The sequence below is a fragment of the Talpa europaea genome, assembly GCF_964194135.1.
Source record: "Talpa europaea genome assembly, chromosome: 13".
NCBI lineage: Eukaryota > Metazoa > Chordata > Mammalia > Eulipotyphla > Talpidae > Talpa > Talpa europaea.
This window is the reverse complement of record NC_140080.1, coordinates 465,423-483,509: the sequence shown is the minus strand read 5'-3', so window position 1 is coordinate 483,509 and position 18,087 is coordinate 465,423. Positions and strand designations below refer to the sequence as shown.

The window sequence follows — 18,087 nt, the reverse complement described above, 5'->3', positions numbered from 1 at the left end:
TCCACGTTTTAGCTCCCTCCCCCAGGCCTCAGATCTAACGTCAGCCTTGCAAGTTTTGTCTTTTTCCTGATCCTTTGTTCGGTTTCTGTATATTCTGCATATCACTGAAATCCTCTGATACTTGTCTTTTTTCCTTCTGACGTATTTCGCTTAGCATGATCCCTTCCAGCTCCATCCATGTTGCACAAACGCATCCATCTGTCTTTTTGATGGCTGAGTAGTATTCCATTGGGTGCATATGCCACAGCTTCTTGATCCGGTCGTCTGTTGGGGGGCATTTAGATCATTTCCATATCTTGACTCTCGTGCACAGCTCTGCAGTGAACACAGGGGTGCAGGTTTCCTTTTGATTTAGTGTTTTTGTGTCCTTTGGGTAGCCCCTAGGAGTGGAATTGCTGGGTTGTATGGTAGGTCCATTTTTAGTGTTTTGAGGAACCCCCACACAGCTTTCCATACAGGCTGGGCCATTTGCTCTCCCCCAGCGTGTAAGAGGCTCCTTTTTCTCCACATCCTCACCAGCATTTGTTGTTTTCTGTTTTTTTCATACGGGCCATTCTCACTGGTATGAGGTGGATGATACCACTTAGTTTTAAAATCTACCTCCCAAGCACTAGAACTCACCTATATTTACAGGTAAACACACAGAAAAGCATAAAATTAAAGTCTGAGAAAAATAGACACCACACTCGTAAGTATGGGCTTCTTCGCAGAAGGAACCGGAGCTGCAGTTGTAATCAAAGGCAGCTTTCAATTGATTAAACTTTCCTCATTTAACTTGTTCTCAAAAAAAAAAAATTCTGTGTAATTGGGAAACTAAAACTTAAAATAAGACAATAGTTCGCTTCTTCCTTCATCCAGTCTCCAGAGATAACAGCGCTATTCGTGTGTCATTCTTTCATGGACTGTGTGCCGGCCCTGTTCTTTACCGGACGCTGCGGGTGGGGAGAGAAGGTGAAGGGCGGGAGAGAGACTGAGCCTTTTCTCCACAGTGTGGTGGGATGTGGCGTGACCGTGGTTCAGAGAACAATCCTGTGGCGAGAACAGAGCAGGAACAGAGCATGGAAGGGAGAATTCAGGCACGCGCAGGCTCAGAGCCCCAGGCTGGGGCGAGGGGCAGCTGCAGGCAGGGGCACGGGGAGGAGGAGGCTGGCGCCGCCTTATTCCAGCACCGGGCTCCGGCAGCCCCCGGCTGCGGTCTGAGGGCTCTTATGGCTTAATGTAGACAACCGTCAGCTCACGCACGGAGGTCTAGTCACAGGGACCTCGTGTGCCTGCTGTCAAAACTGAGCGCAGCGCTGTGAAGCTGTCTGCAGCCTCTGCAGCACAGTTCGTGCCCGGCTGGCCAGTGAGAATCCCACACGGCGCAGCAGACCTGTCCTGTCTCGCCCGCTGCTCCCCTCAGCAGTGGATTTCGTCAGGCTGCCTGTTCTGCTCCCCACTGGTCTCTGGTGACTCCTCTCAACCCCCACCCCACCCCCCCGCGCATCTGGCCTGTGCCCCAGCTCTTGTATGCATGAATAAATACATCTTTAAAAAAAGAAACTGTGCTTACTCTTGTAATTTCATTATTTCGGTTATTAGAGGGGAGAGTCAGATTTTAAGGGGCTTGAAGCTAGTGAAATCTCGACGTCTCTTTAAAAAAGTTGTTACATTGCAAAGTAAAACAAGAGTAAATATGTAGAACGAGAAATTGCACAAGTCACAAATCTGAAAGCTGACAAATACCATAAAGCCTAAAAAACTTATTTTCTTTAACTGCTTAACACACGCCTGTTTTTGTCTACGTGTTTGACTCTGTGGCCCTTGATTATTCATAGCATAATAATTTTATAGCATCATTTTCCAGAGAGAGAATACAACAGTAATTTGGCCTTTCGCCTAGAATGTTTTTTCACATTATTGAAGCTGTTTTCAGCTTCGCAACTTGGCATTGGCAGTGACGTTCTGGATGTTGGCACATCTGGAAAACCCTCCGTTCTTCTGCCTCTGAGCTGAGAGGTCCCGAGCATTTGCAGGGTGTGCCGGGGGCTGGTCTCGAACACTCGGAGTTGACTAGTTTATCTGCAACATCTCTGGGTTGGGCAGGACAGAGACCCCACGCCGAGCCTCCCCGGCTTCACGGTGAGCCACCACTGGAGATTATAAAAGTCAGGTGTTGCTTATTTAATCAAACAACCAGAAGTGTCTAAGTTAGTAAATAAATGTCTCGTGTGCTCCCTGACCACAGAGGCGATCACAAGCGTGAGGTCGGTCTCCGTGTCTGGTACTTCTGTTCTGTGCCATGTGTAAATAAGCAGCGCTCCTGGCCTCTCCCCTGCTGCCCGCACGCTGCTGCTGGTGGACCTGCTGCTTGCACGGAGGTCACCCCCTCCACGGTTCCTCCAGGAGACGCCCCTGCTTGCATCGCTGATTCCTGCTCAAAGCTTTCACCAGGGGCCCGGGGCTGCCGCTTGGGGCTCCTGGGAGACGCCGCCACAGGCAGTGGAAGGCACCCAGAGTGTTTTCTCTTTCCCGTTAGCTCAGCTTGGCCCCTTATCACCACCGGGTGCTTATCAGCAGCCCAGCAGGCAGCCGCGTGCGGGAGGCCTGCCCTGCCCCTCCTGGGTGTTGCCTCACTCCGCTGACTCACTCAGCCTGCGGCTCAGCCTGTGGCCGCAGCAGCGTCAGGTACCCCCACCGCCCCCCCCCCAAAGCATGACAGACGTGCCGGGCCGTGCTGGGTGCTGGGTGCTGGGTGCTGGGTGCTGGGTGCTGGGTGCTGGGTGCTGGGTGCTGGGTGCTGGGTGCTAGCCACGCGCTGCTCTGCGGCGAGAATCATGATCCTTGACCCAATAGAACTTTTCTTTTTGGTCTCACTTTCCAAAAGCAGCAAAACGGACAGAGGAAAGGCTCTGGAAACCGTCCCATCTCCCGGAGGCCGCGGTGTGTTCGGGCCCCCGCCCCGGGCCCCAAGTCAGCACAGCAGAGACGCAGCCCGCGTGGCCCCCACAGGGACATCAGCCGCCGCGTCACCTGCCGCGATCCCGCAGCCGCGGGGAGGCGCAGCCCTGGAGGAGGTCTGGAGGAGGTCCGTGGCCACCCGGGGTTCAGGAAGCTGCTCGCAGAGAGCGCAGCCAGGTCCGGAGAGCTGGCCGGCCTGCTGCCCTGGTGCGGGAACCTTCCGGGAGACGGCCCGGCCCGGCCCCCAGGAACGCCGCAGGCTCCCCGCCCCCGGGGAGGGCGTTGTTGTCAGCGTTTGCTGACGGGAGTTTGCATCTCACTTATGTCTCGTTTTGTTCTGCGCTTTCAAGGCGCGGCTTTCAACCTCCGTGGCCTGGCGTGCAATCCGTGACTGTGACAAACACGCACCCAGCGCTGGCCCGCGCGCTGCCCTCCACGCGCTGCCGTCTGCTATTTCTTGTGTAAAGTGTCGGTCGCGACCCACTAGGTCGTCAAGACCACGAGAGGCGGCGCCGGGCGTTGGACGAGCAACGCGGAGCCCGAAGCAAGCAGAAAAAAGCTGGTGTCGTGGGGCAGCCGGGAGCCCCTGGACTTGAGCCGCCACGAACGCACCTTCCGCGGAGAAATGTCTTTTATCTTCATTTTCAAAACGATTCTCACTTTTGGACAACGCTGACCCCGTGTGAACTCTCCAGAGCGGGGCGGATGCCCGGTTACCGCCGGCGCCCTCGGCCCTCGGGGCCACACAGCTGACCAGTCTCTCCTCAGCCTGGACTCGCGCCAGAGCCTCCGGCCGCCCGGGAGACGTGAGGCGGGCCTGCTGCGACCCCGCGGGCCTGACCTGCCTCGGCACGAAGCCTCCCCCTGGGGCCGCTGGCTTGCCTTCAGGTTTCCTAGGGTGGGTGATAGATGCTCGGATTTTGGGGAGATCAAGCTTTGGCCCTGTGCTTCATCAGAAACCACGGGTTTGAGGTCAAATTTAGCTCAAGACCCGTCGATCTGCCTCTTGTGTCATCAGCCTGTGGCGATTTCAAGACATGAAGGTGTCCCGTGTAAGCCACGAAGTCCATGTCAGAGTCGGCTCGTCTGTGGTCGATGCACCGATGGACAGTGCCCGAGCAGAGGGCGCCCGGCAGGCGCTCTGCAGAGGGCTTGGCGGTCTTGCTCGGGCCCCCGCGGTGCGGTGCTGGGGAGGCTGGGCACCGGGCGCTCTTTCCAGCAGGGGCACCTGGGGAGCCTGTGACTTGGCTGGTCATCCCAGTGCCCGCCTTGCCGTGTGCTCCTGGCAGGCTAGTGAGGGCCGGCGCCCAGGTGTGGGAGCTCCCCTGTTGACGGCTCTGGTGTCAGCAGGATTGAACAATGAGCCGAAGGTGGCACCAAGCGCTTTCGTAGGAGTCGGGGCTCAGCTCAAGGGAAACAGGACGGAAAGGTGGGGGCGAGCTCTGGGAGTGGAGAACAGGACAAGCCTGTTCTGGAGGAAGTTGGGGAAGAGGCCAACTCTCTTGAAAGCAGATTCGGGACGGGGTGTGACACGGATCCAGGCCGCTGACGGGATAGTGCACTACGGGTGAGGGTCGAGGAGGCCCGAGAAGGCTGGCAGGGCCTGTGCTGGGGCGGGATGGTCCCGGATGGCCCCCGTGGGGCTGGCGCCGGGGTGGGAAGGCCCCCCGGGAGACGCTGCAGTCACAGGGAGAGCCCAGTACGTCGGGGAGCAGAGCAGCCCCGGGCCTCACTCCGCTGCCACGTCCCTGCGCCGTGCCCAGAGAGTGCCACGGCTCGGCCATCTTGTCCCGAGGACGGTTGGCACTAAGGGCTGGGTGGGCAGACACAGCGTCGGTGTGTGCACACGGCAGCAGCGGCCCCGAGTTCCGGCGGCTCTGACTCCACCTGGGGCGGTTCGGAGACTCGTCACCTGCCCTTCACCCTGGCGCCCGGCGTGGGGCAGGCGGAGCGCGAGTCCACGGCCCTGCTCCGAGGGGCCACTGGGCTCGGCTGAGAAGAGACAGGCCGAGCTGAGCCCCCGAGCACTGAGCGCGGCAAAATGGCGCCAGGAGCGTCTGAAGAGTCAGCCTGACAGTGGCCTTTCCCCGGCGGGAGCCGGAACCCCCTGAGCAGCAGCGTGAGCCGCAGACCACCTCGGAAACTCACCGCGACAGAGACCCAGTCAGGAGACAGGGATGACCTGCAGGTGCTCCCAGCTTCTTTAGACCCTGACAGTAAAAGCTACAGGAGCAGGAAACTTTACTTGGCTGCCAGTCACCGCTGCCTGAGCCGACCCGCGGCGCCATGCCCGGCCCCCGTCGTGAACCCCTCACTAACCGTCTTCCTGGACTCTGCCCCCCGCCACCCCGTCATCTCAACTCAGGCTGATCTGAGCGCTCAACGCCGTGACCCGGGGACCCCACACCCTGCGCACACTCGGGGACCCCGCACGGTAAAGCAGAGTCTGAGCACAGCCCCACCTGCTGCTTTGTCAAGGCCTTCTGGAATTTGAGCCGACGCCCATGCCCACCCCCAGTTCTTCACACAGGAGAGCAGGCCGACCCACAGCGCCCGGCGGAGCCTGCTCTGGGACAAAGCAAGGAGCAGGCGGTGGGGAGCGCCCTGCCGGGAAGCAAGGGCCACAGTGTACGCGGGCATGACCACAGGCCTGAGCGTGCGTGCCTGTGCGCGTGAGTCTGCGTGTGCGTGTGCGTTTCCAGAAAAATATTTTTAGAAGTCTGGAGAGGAGCTGACCAGGGTGTTTTTGAGTGTTGACACGTGGCCGAGCTTGTGGGGGCTTCCCTTTCCCAGTTTTCTCGAGCGCTACCGCACGCGGCCGTCACTCCCAGCGTGACGGGCCTCTGCAGGCACCGGGCGGGCAGGAACGGGCGTTCAGGACGGCGTCAGCGGCGCCTCGGTTGGACAATACCCGTTCGTAGGTGGAGTAATTTATGACTTTCACCATCTTTGTTTCAGGATAAACATTTATGAAGTGAGTCACGGCTGTCGCGACACTCGGCCCCTCAGGAGCAGAGCCCGTTTGTCGCCCAGGGGCGCTCGCACAACCGCGCCACCGCGCGCAGCGAGGGCCCGTGCGCCGCACACGCGGGGAGGTTTGCAACAATGAGGTCTGCGAACAGACACGGGCCGCGGGCGGGCTGCAGCGCCGGGCGGGTCGGCACAGCCGGGTCGGCTCCGGGTGCGGCTGCGTTGGGCGGCCCCTGGGGAGCAGGGCGGCGGGGCGGCGGGGCCTTGGCCCGCTAAGGGGGCGCGTGGAGCGGGAATTGGCCGGGCCTGGAGAGCGAGGCCACGGCGCGGCGCGGGACGGGACAGCACGAGCTGGCCCCGGGCGGGGGTGGGGGGAGGGTGCTGGGGGGGCCGAGCCGGGCAGATCGTGGGGTCCCAGGGAGCCGCGTCCTCGTGGGCTGTGCTCCCTGCACCCCCGTGTTTGCCGCGGGTGCCCTTCGCTCCTCCGTCTTTACACGCGTGTTTCTAACTTCAAGGGACAGAGTCCCCGGCCCAGGCCGGGCTGCCCTGCGGCCCGTGGGCTGTCCCGCCCGCCCCCTGGGGACCGTCCTTCCTCCAAACGGCAGCCCGCGCCGGGCCCAGCCGCGCAGCGGGACGCACAGTGGGAGCAGCGGCCTCAGCGCCGGGCCGTGGGCAGGTGCGCAGCGGCGGGAGCAGGGCCGGGGCCAGGGAGGAGCAGCAAGCCCGCGGGGCTGGCAGCGCGGAGTCAAGGCCAGGGAGAGCCGCGCAGGGCGCCGCCGAGGCACCTTCCTCTCCAGAGCCACACAGCAGCCCGCCCAGGAGAGGGACGCGCGCTGCTGCCCATCTCGGCACCGCAGCCGCCCGCAGGCGCCACGGGGTCCGGCTCCCTGAGTCTCCTCAGCGGGGCCAGCCCCACAGCTGGGACCCGCACAGACGCCACAAGCTTCTGACTGCTGGGTGCCCGGCCGGCCGGCGAGCAGGGTGTCGCGTCAGGAGCGGGCCGGTCACGTAGCAACAGGCACGCGCGCCCCGGCCAGGGCTCCCAGGCTTTGCACACCCCCAGGCGCAAGCAGCCCTGACTTTGGGGTGCACTCTCGGCGCCTGCACTTGTGAGGGGGGACGTGGGCGGCCCTGAGCGTGTCGCCCTCTGCTCTGTACGACACACATGTGCACCGTGTGCAGGCGTTGCCGGTGTGTGTGGCCGGGCCGGGCGGTCCTCGGGGGCCGGCCCAGCGGGGTGTCCGCGGCCCGAGGGATGGCCGTGGCCCCACCCGAGCCCCCGGCGCTCTGGCCACCACATTTCACCGCGGAGCCTCCTGAAGGGACCGCGGACCGTGACACCCTCGGAGCCTGGAGCTGGCCGAGCAGACGTGTGCCCGGCCGGTGTGGGCTTAGACCGGGTGCGGCCCCCACCCCCGCTTTGCTCACTCCCGTAGGTGCAGGCCGAGGAGCAGCGGCGGCTCCCCCCGGCCCTCTGAGCGGGACGCAGAAATGCTCCCGAGTCTCTGCATCCAGTCGCCGCAGGAAAGAGCCCCCGGAGCAGCCGCTCAAGCGGCGCAGGGCGTCTGCTCGGGTTGGGGACCAACAAAGACTGCAAGACCTAGTGAACCCCAAGTTACCGGCTTGTATTGACCCAAAACGGTAACATAAGAATCGAACTGCTCGAATCACCCTGGAGAGCAATTTAAAACTTGAGTCCCCGCGGCAGCTGCACCTTGTCTGCCCACTGCACGGAGTCACTCTGCTGCTTCTGGTGCTTTTTGAAACCTGATTTCGTCAGGCCTCTGGGCACAGCTCCTGACTAGACGGTGACTCAAAGCTCCGTGTGCGCTCGGAGTCCCGCCGGAAGCGGCAGATCCTCCCCGGGACTCTCGGGTGTCAGCGCCCACGAGCCGGGCAGCGGCGTCCTGCGGGCCACCTGCCCGCTCCTGCCGCCTTTTCGGGAGCTTCGTGACCCGGTTGCTGGAGCCCGGGCAGCTGCGCGGGGACCCCCCTCGGGAGACAAGCCTCCGACCCCGGTACCGCGCCCCTCCGGCCGCGGCTCGGCTGCCCCAGGGACAGCCAAGCAAGCGCGGCGGCTGCGAGCGCTCGTCAGCGGGTCAGAAACGTGCTCGTGAATGGTGGGGCGGCCCCCTCGGAGCCGCCCGCCCGCGGCTACACACGCCACCGAGTTTCCTGGAGGGAAACAAGCCTCGGTCTGGCTGTTCAACAAAAGGCTCCCAACCGACAGAGAAAATGCCAGCGTTCTCTTTCTTGGAACTGCGGGGCTCGCTCGCTCTCCCTCTCTCTCTCTCTCCCTCTCTCTCTTTCTCACCAGCCTTTGCTGCTCCTCCTGCTCGCCCAGTGCCGCAGTGTCCAGGCTCACACCCGACAGGGAGGACCACGCCACAGCCCTCGGCCCTCCCGGTCTCTCCCGAGCGCAGCTCCGTGCCTTGGCCTCGCTCGGAAGTGACCACATCCCCGCTCTACAGAAAACACTGCCCAAGAGCCTGACGCCGTCGGCCACACCCCCACAGGTGCAAGGTGGGGGCCCCCTCCAGAGCAGATGCCCGGGGCCCGCGTGGTCTGTCATTGCAGAGTCCACCGGGAGGGGTACGGATGTCCAGGGCCGCCCGCATGGCCAGTTCTGGGCACACACGCCTCCTGGGGTTCGGGGCTGGGCTGGAGCCCGCCTGTGCGCCCTGAGCCCTGGGGGTGAGGCTGCATTGCCCGTGTCCCTGGCCCCGTGGTGGGGAGCAGTGTCCCTCAGCTAGGCTGCACCCAGGGGTGCCCGCTGTGCTCCGGCAGGGTCCCGGCAGTGTGCAGGGAAGGGCCGGGGTGTCCCCTCTGGGCTGGGCTGGGCTGTGACGGGCACGGGCAGAGCCCCGGTGCGGTCACTTCTCCAGGCCCGAGCGGCCCCCGTGGCGTACCTGAGCTGTGTGGCCGGGGGGCGTTCAGAGCCGCGCTCCCGCTGCATTTGGGGTTCAGTCTGGGAGGGTAGAGAGATCTGATTCCCCAAAGGGGAGTGTGTTTGGGGGGGGTTAAAGGTTCTAGCTGCCCTGCGGAGCTGCCTGCTGAAGGCGGGATCACATCAGAAACCGCGACGCTAGGGTCTCAGGACAGGATCTGGGAGCCTCGACCCCCCAGGAGTCTCGTGCAGAGACCTCGTCCCGCGTGGCACCCCCCGGGGAATCGCTGGACAGGCCGCACGCCCAAGGGCGACAGGGGGCCGTGGAATCCACACAGGAGCAGGCCAGGCCCTCCTGACGAGCAGGCGTGGAGCCGCCAGCCAGGGCGCCCCGGCAAGGGCTGCTCTAGGAAATCCCCACCCTTCTTGTGCAACGCCGGCTCCTGTGGATGCCCACAGCTGTCTCGCCGCCCTCCCTGCAGACAGGGCCCCCTGACCTGCAGCCGGAGTGGGGCGCACACTCTACCCTCTTCCTTGCTCGCCGTGTGACAGGCTCAGAGATGTCCCGCACCCCATTTGACCCAGAGCCCCCCAGTATCGGGACAGACACAGGCGGGCCTCGCAGCAGATACCTCCGGCGCCCACCCCTGCGTTCGGCAGGGCCTGGCCGGGACAGTCGCACCCCCGCCAGCGGCCCGGGGCTAGAGATTCCCGCCCGCCCGGGAGCCTGCGGCGCCCCCGGCACGCCTCAGACCTGGCCCTTCTCGGAAGCGGCAGCCTCGGCATAGTCCCGGCTCCCCACCCGCCTGTGCTCAGGGCACGAGAGGCGGCCGCAGGGCAGACGGCGGGGCGGGCGGGTGGGAGCAGGGGGCGCGCGCGGGCCTGACCCGCGGCCTCGGCTGGGGGCCTCTTACCCCAGGTCCTGCAGGAGCTCGGCCGTGTCGTCGGGTCCGCTCCAGGGGCCCGCGGGGGCCCGGGCGCTCATCTTCCCTGCAGGGGCCCTGGCTCTGCCCATCCGCCCTCCTGCCCGGTGCGGGGCGCGGGCCGTGGGCAGAGGACCTGGCGCGGGACCTGTTCCTCGCCCTGAGAGCTGTGTGCTGTGGCAAGGAGGAAGTGAAACTGGCTGCTCGCCCTGTGCCACGCCTGCCTTGGGGTGCCCGTCCCGGAAGTGGGGCTCAGGAGCCGCCCCGGGGAGGCGCTCCCTGAAACGTGCAGCTGCTCAGCCCCACAGCACCCACCTTCCTCAGCACCTGCCGGGACGCCACCAGGACCTGTCAGCTGCGGGTGAGGGGACAGACACACACACACACACACACACACACCACACAGACACACAGAGACGGACACACACACATAGACACACACACAGACAGACACACACACCACACGGACACACACACAGACAGACACACACAGACAGACACACACACCACACGGACACACACACAGACACCACACAGACACACAGAGACGGACACACACACACACAGACACACACACAGACAGACACACACACAGACAGACACACACACCACACGGACACACACAGACACCACACAGACACACACAGACACACCACACAGACACACACACAGACACCACACAGACACACACAGACACACCACACAGACACACGGACACACACAAACACACACACCACACAGACACACACAGACAGACACACACCACACAGATGCACACACAAACACACAGACACACACCACACACACAGACACACACCACACACACACCCCATGTTCTGCAAGGCCCCAGATCCGGAAGGACAGGCAAGTCCCCCTCGCTCTGTCTGTGTGAATTTCGGACCCAAAGGATTCGCGCACAGCCGAGTGGTTGTCATTTTATTCCGCACGGTAGGGTTGGTTTGTCGCCCGGTGACAGACATCTGAAACACCTGTTCGTGGTGTGGGTGGTGGCCTGAAATGTCAGCTCCAGGGCGAGGCCTGTGTCTTCATCCCCCCGTGCTCATGACCGTGAATTTCCTGAGTCACCTTGACTGGGCCCGGGGCGCCCAGATGTTTGGTCACGGTTTATTCTGGGCATTGACACGTCCAGGGTGGGTGTTGAATGAAGCAGGTGGCGCTTTGTAATTGGTGGGCCTCGTCCCATCCGTTGAAGACCTCAGTGGAGAAAAAGCACCAACCTTCCCCCAGCAGGAAAACGCCCCGGGAGGCGGCCTCAGCCTGGCACACTGGCTCTCCTGAGGCTGCAGCCTGCCGGCCACCGGCTGGTGCTGGGCTTGGTAGCCTCCAAAATCATGGGGTCAGTTCCTTGTAATAAATCTCTTTATTTACACACACACACACACACACACACACACACACACACACACACACCCTCCTACTGCTCTGTTTCCTCTGAAGACTGAGGAGGACCTACAAATCCTGCGACGGCATTTCTCAGCTGGGGGTGGTTTTGCCTAAACCTGGAAACTTCCGCTCCAGCACTTGGAACCGCCGCTCACCCCACAAGGTGAACCGACGTCAGGCTGCACACTCGGGACGGCGCGGCCCCCCTCACCCTTTGTGTCTCTGGCCTCGGCCTCGCCGGGAAGCGTGGCTGTCCTGGCGAGGGTGCCAACGACCCGGAGCAACGTGTCCTCGCCCAGCAGGCCAGCTGGGATATTTCTGAGCCGGTTCCCGGGGGGCGCCGGGACACCCCGAGTTCACAGCCATGGGTCAGGCTTGAGCTGCCCCTGGTGGCGCGGGAGGGGGCTGGGGCGGCAGCTGAACCCTCAGAACGTGTGGGAATGAAGACATGGGAGCGCGCCGGGGCTCCCCGCAGAGAGCTGCTCGGGGGCTGGCCTTGAACCTCCCTGTGCCACACACTGGCGGATGCGCCGCTGGGGCCCAGAGCCCTCGGGGGGCGGTGAGCCCAGGCAGTGCCTGACTTTACTTGCTCTTCTTCCCTTCCTGGTCCAGTGATGCAAAACCCAGCAAACCTCAGTGGGTTGTTTGATTTTTTGTGTTTTTTCTGTTGTTGTTTGTTTTTAAATCACGGTATTTTTCCGGGTAGAGTTAAATTCATAGGAGACCTCAGATATAAACGATTGGCCCACTGGGAGCCTGGGTGAAATAACGATCACTCCCCGGGCGGGAACACTGCGGCTGACATGTTCTCTGCAGCTTCCTTTCGACTGAATCACAAATAGGTAATTTCTTAAAATGGCCTCAGCCACCACGAGCATTGACGTGATAGGAAATCCACTTCACCCTAGTCCCTGGCACTTGTAGCTGTGGGCGAGCCTGCCCTGGAGGCTTGCTGCCCTCCGCCCTCGCGCTCCCGGGGCGGGACGTGCACGAGGCGTGTGCTGCCACCAGGTGGCGGTTCGCCGCAGTGGCCTGGGGAGTCTGACTCCAGAGTGAAGATTCACCCACTGCATTGCCCACCCCGTCTATCAACTATAGCTCTTTTTTTTTTTTTAATTTTTAAAACATTCTTGTTTATTTTTTCACAGTATAGTATTTCTCCTCTCAGGTGAGAAAACCATACTTTCCCCAACAAAGCGCTGAAGGAAAAAGAAGTACAGCTCTTTATTAATGAAGCCAAATTTGAGCAATCGCAGCTGTATCACAGCCGTAGCAGAGACATTAAAAATCAAACGAGGGCCTCCCCGGCGGCGCAGCGGTTGAGCGCTGGGTTGGGAAGCTGCCCGCAGCCTCTGCAGTGTGGGTTCGATTCCCGGCCACCGGAGGAGGGTCCCCCATGGCGCGCAGACCTCTCCTGCCGCCCGCTGCTCCCCTCAGCAGTGTCCTTAGGTCCTTCTGCCTGCTCTGCTCCCCGCTCTGGCTCTGGTGGATCCTCTCACCCTCCCGCGCTTCTGACTGTACCCGGTGCTTGCATAAATAAATAAATAAATCTTAAAAAAAAAATCAAATGAGTGAACAATTAGGATTAAATTTATCGCATTAAGATTGAAACTGCTCAGTTCTTAATTCTGCTCTCCTTCCCTTTAATGTTTTGGCATCTTTACCAAAAGGACTTGAGCCTGGCTCTGGCAGCAGGGCCATTCTGCCTGCAGAGTGCGGGCACGCAGCCCCAGAGTGGAGTGGGGCATGGGTTCGGGGGTGCAGGGTGTCTGCCTGTGTCTGTGGGGTGCCTCTCCCTGCGGGCTGACTGGGGCCTGCCCCTGCGGGAGTGCTGGCCGGCAGCGCACACAGGCTGGTGACTTGGCCTGGAGCTGACAGGCTGACGGGGCCTGGGGGCCTTCAAGCCGTGGTGACAGAGAACAGTCTGGGGTGCCTCTGGCCTGCCCGTCCTCCTTGAAGGCCCAGCAGTGACCTGCTGTCTGTCCGCACAAGCGGAAATAGGCCCACGCCAGGCTTTGAGTCCTGCTGCTTCAACTCTGCAGAGCACGTGACCCCCTGGGGCCTTGTTAGAACAGCCATGTTTCCTCGGCCGGTTCAGCCCTTCGCAGAGCTGCTCCCCGAGGGGGTGTGATGAGGATTTTGAAGACAGATAAACGAAAGGCAGCAGCAGCCGTGTAAAAGCTTCCTTTGAAAGCAGCTGTGGGAAGGAAAACCAAGGACTGGATTGGGTTTGTGTGGGGGCTGGGTGGGAACCGTGGCCGTGATGGTGTCCGGAGCCCCCGGAGCGGTGGGTGGTCCAAGATGTACCCCAGGGCTCCCCAGAGGCGACCAGAGCGGCAGGGCCTCGGGGCTCGGGACGGTCAAGGCCACGTTTTCTTGGCCCGGCTCAGCCCTCTGCGGAGGCGCCCCCCAGCTGCTCACACTGCAAGTCCCCGTCTGCTGCGGCATGTGGGTGCCACTGGAAGGGTCTGGAAGTCCCCCCCCTCGGCGCCCTGGGGCCACGGCCGTGCTCGCCCCCAGGCAGGCAGACAGACAGCCTCGAGCTTCACCTGCCCTCGTGGGCGGGCGTGGGGGCCGCAGACAGGGCCGCTGAGAGTCTGCTGCGGGCCCCTGAGCAGAGGAACAAGATGGGGGGGGGAGGGCTGTGCTCTTCGGGCGCCCGCCGGGGGAGGCCAGCGCGTGGGAGCTGAGGGTGGAGAGGGGCTGGTCCAGCAGCGTCTGTCTGCGGCCCGCTGGGGCATCTCATGGGCTTCCAGCGCTGCCCCCTCACCTCCGTCCTTCCTGGACAGGCAGGAGGACTCACCTGGCACGTGTGTGCCCTGCCGTCGGGCCCGTGGGCGGGAGCTCCTGTGCCCGCCTGTCCCTGCGGCTCCCGCCCACCTCCCCTGCGCCGCGCCTCACTCAGGGGCCGGCTGCGCGCCCCGTGCTGCCCCTCCGTGGGACCGCGCCCACCTTCTGCTCAGGCCCGAGGAGCTGTTCACCAGCTGTGCACACAAAAGAAAATGCACGTATTTCCTGAGCCCGGAACCCCGCCCGCCTCGTCCTGGGGCACCCAGCCAGGTGCACCCTGTGTCCTCACGTCCTGCAGCCGTGGTGTGCACCCCCTGAGATTGGGGCGACTCTTCCCGGGGGGACATGGATGTTCTTCAAAACTCTAGCGCGGCACCCTCTGAGCAGCCCCCCAGAAACCTCTAGAAGCTCACGGCTCGCCCCCTCCCCCGGGGCCCGGCCCAGCCGGTTCCAGACCCACTTCCGAGCAGCCTTCCTGTGAGGAGCCGACGGCCCCACTGGCTCGTGCTTCCCGCCCCTCGCTCCTGGACGGGCCTCCCGGGGTCAGGGCCGAGGGAGGATGCCGTACAGACGTGAGTGCGACCACGCAGGGAGGGGACGCCGGGGCTCAGGGACACCCACGCGGGGAGCTGGCCTTGGGTCCGCGCAGCCGCTGCTGTGAGGGGACGCGGCACTGACCATGGCGGTCGGTCCAGAGGCGCAACACCGGGACAGGGCCGTGGACCCGCCGGGCTAGCCAGAGCCCGTGCCAGGCCCAGCGCCCCGCCAGGCAGCTCTGCGGACACCTGCTCCGAAACTGATAGCCGCGCTGCGTGCCCAGACAGCCACAGCACAGCCACAGCCACTAAAATTATCCTTCTCGAGGATCTATTTGAATCTGACATTTGCTTCTTTATTTTCTTCAAAACACAGTGGCGCGCCCGAGAGGCTAGTGCCCCTGCCCGGGGCTGGGCATCCTGCGCGGGCTCGGCCTGGGGCCTTGCGGGGCGGGGGCAGCCCTGCAGCTGCGAGCAAGAGAAGAGGCTGGGCTGGGGTGTTTACCCTCCGAGCAGCTGGAAGGGGCAGAGGCCCGCCTGCTGGGCTTCTCTTCTGGACGGCTGTCTTCCCTGCCCTGGCCCAGCCCCGGCACCAGCCACCCAGTGAGGTGGACACCTGCGGCCCTCCCTGCAGCCGCCTGCCTTGTGCAGGCCTGGCCCTCCCTCCCCTGAGCTGCCCTGGGGACAGCACGCCCGTGGGGTGGAGGTTTCGGGCCTCCCTGTCAAAAGAGCCTCCTTGAGCTCCCGCCAGAGGGCAGGCTCTGGGGCCGAGGCCGCGTCCCTGGGTCCCACCACAGCCTCTCTTGGCAGACCCTTCTGGAAGCCACTGAGGTCAGGTTGAGACTATAACATGATCGAGGTTTCGATGCTAGAGCCGTCTCCTAACCTTAACACTCAGAAAGCACATTCCGTGAGGATCAAAAACAGCCCCCCCGGCCCCGGGGCCCGTGACCGCTGACGTGACTCGGTGGTTTCTGCCCAGCACGGGGTGGGGTTTCATAGACTCGGGATGAGGGCACCGTTGGGGCGGGTGGGTTCAGCCTGAGAGTCACTCGGTGGACAGAGAACCCTCCAGAAATAACAGAGCAGCTCAGGGCTGGCTGGATGTGTTGGGCGGGGAGAGTAGAAGCCGCAGGTGACCCTACTGGATTCTGAGGGACATTCAGAGACGGTTCCAGGCTATATTTTTTAAGACACGGGGTTTATGACTCTCAGGTTTAGAGTGCGGCTCCACTTTTGGAGATTGGGAAACTTGTATTTCATCTTTCATATCCTCGCAAAGCTGTCAGGGTTTGAGTTTGGAGTTGTTCATGCAGAAAGCAGGAACCTGTAGAGCCATGAGTCATTAGCGTTATTAGAGTCGTTAGATATATTTTACCAGGGACAAAGAATGATTTTACAAACAGGTCAGGCCGTGGAGACAGTGGCCTGAGGAGCAGGAAAGAGCCTCGGGGAAAGTTAATCATTTAGAACTCGTTTTTAAAAATGTCCGTGAGTCATTTGTGTTCATCGTGTAGGAATTTCAAAATCCACATACAGAGACACAAACTGTCACGACGACGCAGCCGCGGGGGCCTCCGAGGTGGCAGGAGGGTCTGCTTCCCGGGTCTGCGGCTGGGGAAGGCCACGGGGTCAAGGCTGCAGCTGGGACAGAGTTGGCGCTTGACTGGCCTCAAAGAAGGGAAAACTCAGCCCGGTGGGCCCAGGGCCTGCGTCACGGGGGCCCTTAGAAGCGGAACAGGAGCCGCAGAGCGGTGGGGGAGGACCTGGCCGTGCTGTCTTGAGGGAGGAGGGGCCCAGCAGCCCCAGGGCTGGGGCAGGACGGAGATCGGCCGGTCTGGCCTCTGATCAAATGCGCCTCACCCTGGTGCCAGCGCCCCGGCCTCACCGCCCTCCCCAGGTAGGAGAGAACAGGAGCAGAGCCAGGCTGGGCCGTCTTGGCCCCTCGCCCCCAAACACAGCCGAAAGCAGCCCCGAGCCGCCCTTCCCTCCCGCTGCAGTCACTCCCTCTCGGCCTGGGGCTCCCGCACGACGCCCGACCCGCGACCTCCTCTGCGGTGGCTCCTGCAGGCCGGCCCAGCAGCCACGTTCCCACGGCAGCCGGTGCCAGGCCTGCCAGCGCCTTGGCCTCCGCGAGCCCCCGCCGGCTGCCCTGGTGCGGGCGCCCTCCAGGGCCGGGACATCCCCGCCGCCCGCTGGCACGGCCCCCTCCACCTGGGCTGAACAGAGGGGACGGGACAGTAACCAGCGGGTTCGTGGACCATCGCCACCGCCGACGGGTTCCAGGGGCTTTGCCGGCAGCGGCTGTGTTTCAGGCCCTGGAGCCCCCGGGGCCTGCGGCTGGGAGTGGTGCTTTCAAGTGCCAATAAACAGGATTTCGGGGCTCAAGCACCCATGAAGCGAGCAGTTAGTTGGACCCCCGAAGGTCAGAAGAAGCCACAGCGTTTTTGTGTGACAGAGAGTGCCTGAGTGGTGGATTTCTGGAGCTGCCTGGTGGGGCAACGCACTCTCATTGTGCAAGTGATGCAACTTCCCTCTTCAGGTCCCTGAATGTGCAAACCTGCTGGTCCCGCGTCTCCTCCCTCTGCACAGACCCGCGTGAAGGGAGAGGAAACGCTGCAGCCCTCCTCCAAACACACGGCGTCGCGCAGAGGGTGGGCAAGTGGTCGCGTCCGCTCAGATCCACACAGACTCTCCGTCCTAATCCTGGTAACCCGCTGCGGCCGCGCGGAGTGTGGAGACAGACGCCCATTTCGGGCGTTGGGGGGAGGTGAGCAGATTTCCCCTCATGCCAGGATAGAGTGTTCCCAGACGGAGCTCTCCCGGGACACGCTGCCCTTGAGGGCCAGGCCGGGCAGGCCGCCACGGTGTGGCCAGATGCTGCAGCTGCAGAGGGGAGGAGCCGCCACCGCAGAAGGTAGCAGGTCCCCGGGCATCGCTGCACCCGCTCGGGCCGCGCAGGGAAGCCTCTGGCCCACGTCCACTGCCCACCCGCGGGTCAGCCGCCCGTGAAACCGCCTGGAAACGCCCCTTTAGGCGCAAACACTAAGCTGCTTCCCGCCCCCTCGGTGCAGGCCACCAGACAGCGCCCATGGGCCAGCTGAGGCGCAGGGGTGGGATCAGGCTGGGGGTCCTCACTTTAGGGGTCACATGGAAATCTGGGGTCCCAGGATGCTCTGAGCTCGAACGTGACGTCACTGGATAATTCTGGTTGATGCTGCTATCGCTGCCTCCACCTCCTCGGCTGTAGAGGGGCGGGGGCCGCGGGCGTCGGTGGAGGGTGGTGCTGCTGACCCCACCGCCAGGGACCTGGGCGTAGCAGCTCCTCGGCCGTCCCAGAAGAACCTCCCTCTCGCCCACCGGAGCCCCGCTGCTCCTCCTCGTCATCACTGCCACTCCCGGCCTCTGCAGGCTGACCCCGAGGAGGGAAATCCAGGCCGCGGAGTGAGGGGGACACCATGAGGTGGAGGCCGAGGTGGGCAGCTCAGTGGGTGCCTGGGGATGCTGCTAAATGCCAAGGCGGAGAACACCTCAGGCTCCCGGACACGGCAGGACCCCAGCTGCCCTTGCTGCGCCGCCCTCGCGTCCCGAGGGCTCCACGCCGGCCGCCTCTGCAGATGGACACAGCAGAACCCCC

General features: G+C 63.1%; 1 protein-coding gene across 1 annotated transcript in view; it reads right to left on the bottom strand.

Moving 5' to 3' along the window:
• Positions 1–9,812, bottom strand: part of DAPP1 (dual adaptor of phosphotyrosine and 3-phosphoinositides 1) — a gene marked incomplete at both ends in the record, with an annotated part of 33,005 nt that extends 23,193 nt beyond the window's left edge. Inside the window, one exon of the mRNA XM_084252346.1 lies at positions 9,712–9,812. Coding sequence (XP_084108472.1) covers positions 9,712–9,812 — 101 coding nt within the window. The remainder of the gene's footprint in view (positions 1–9,711) is intronic.
• Positions 9,813–18,087: the final 8,275 nt, after the last annotated feature.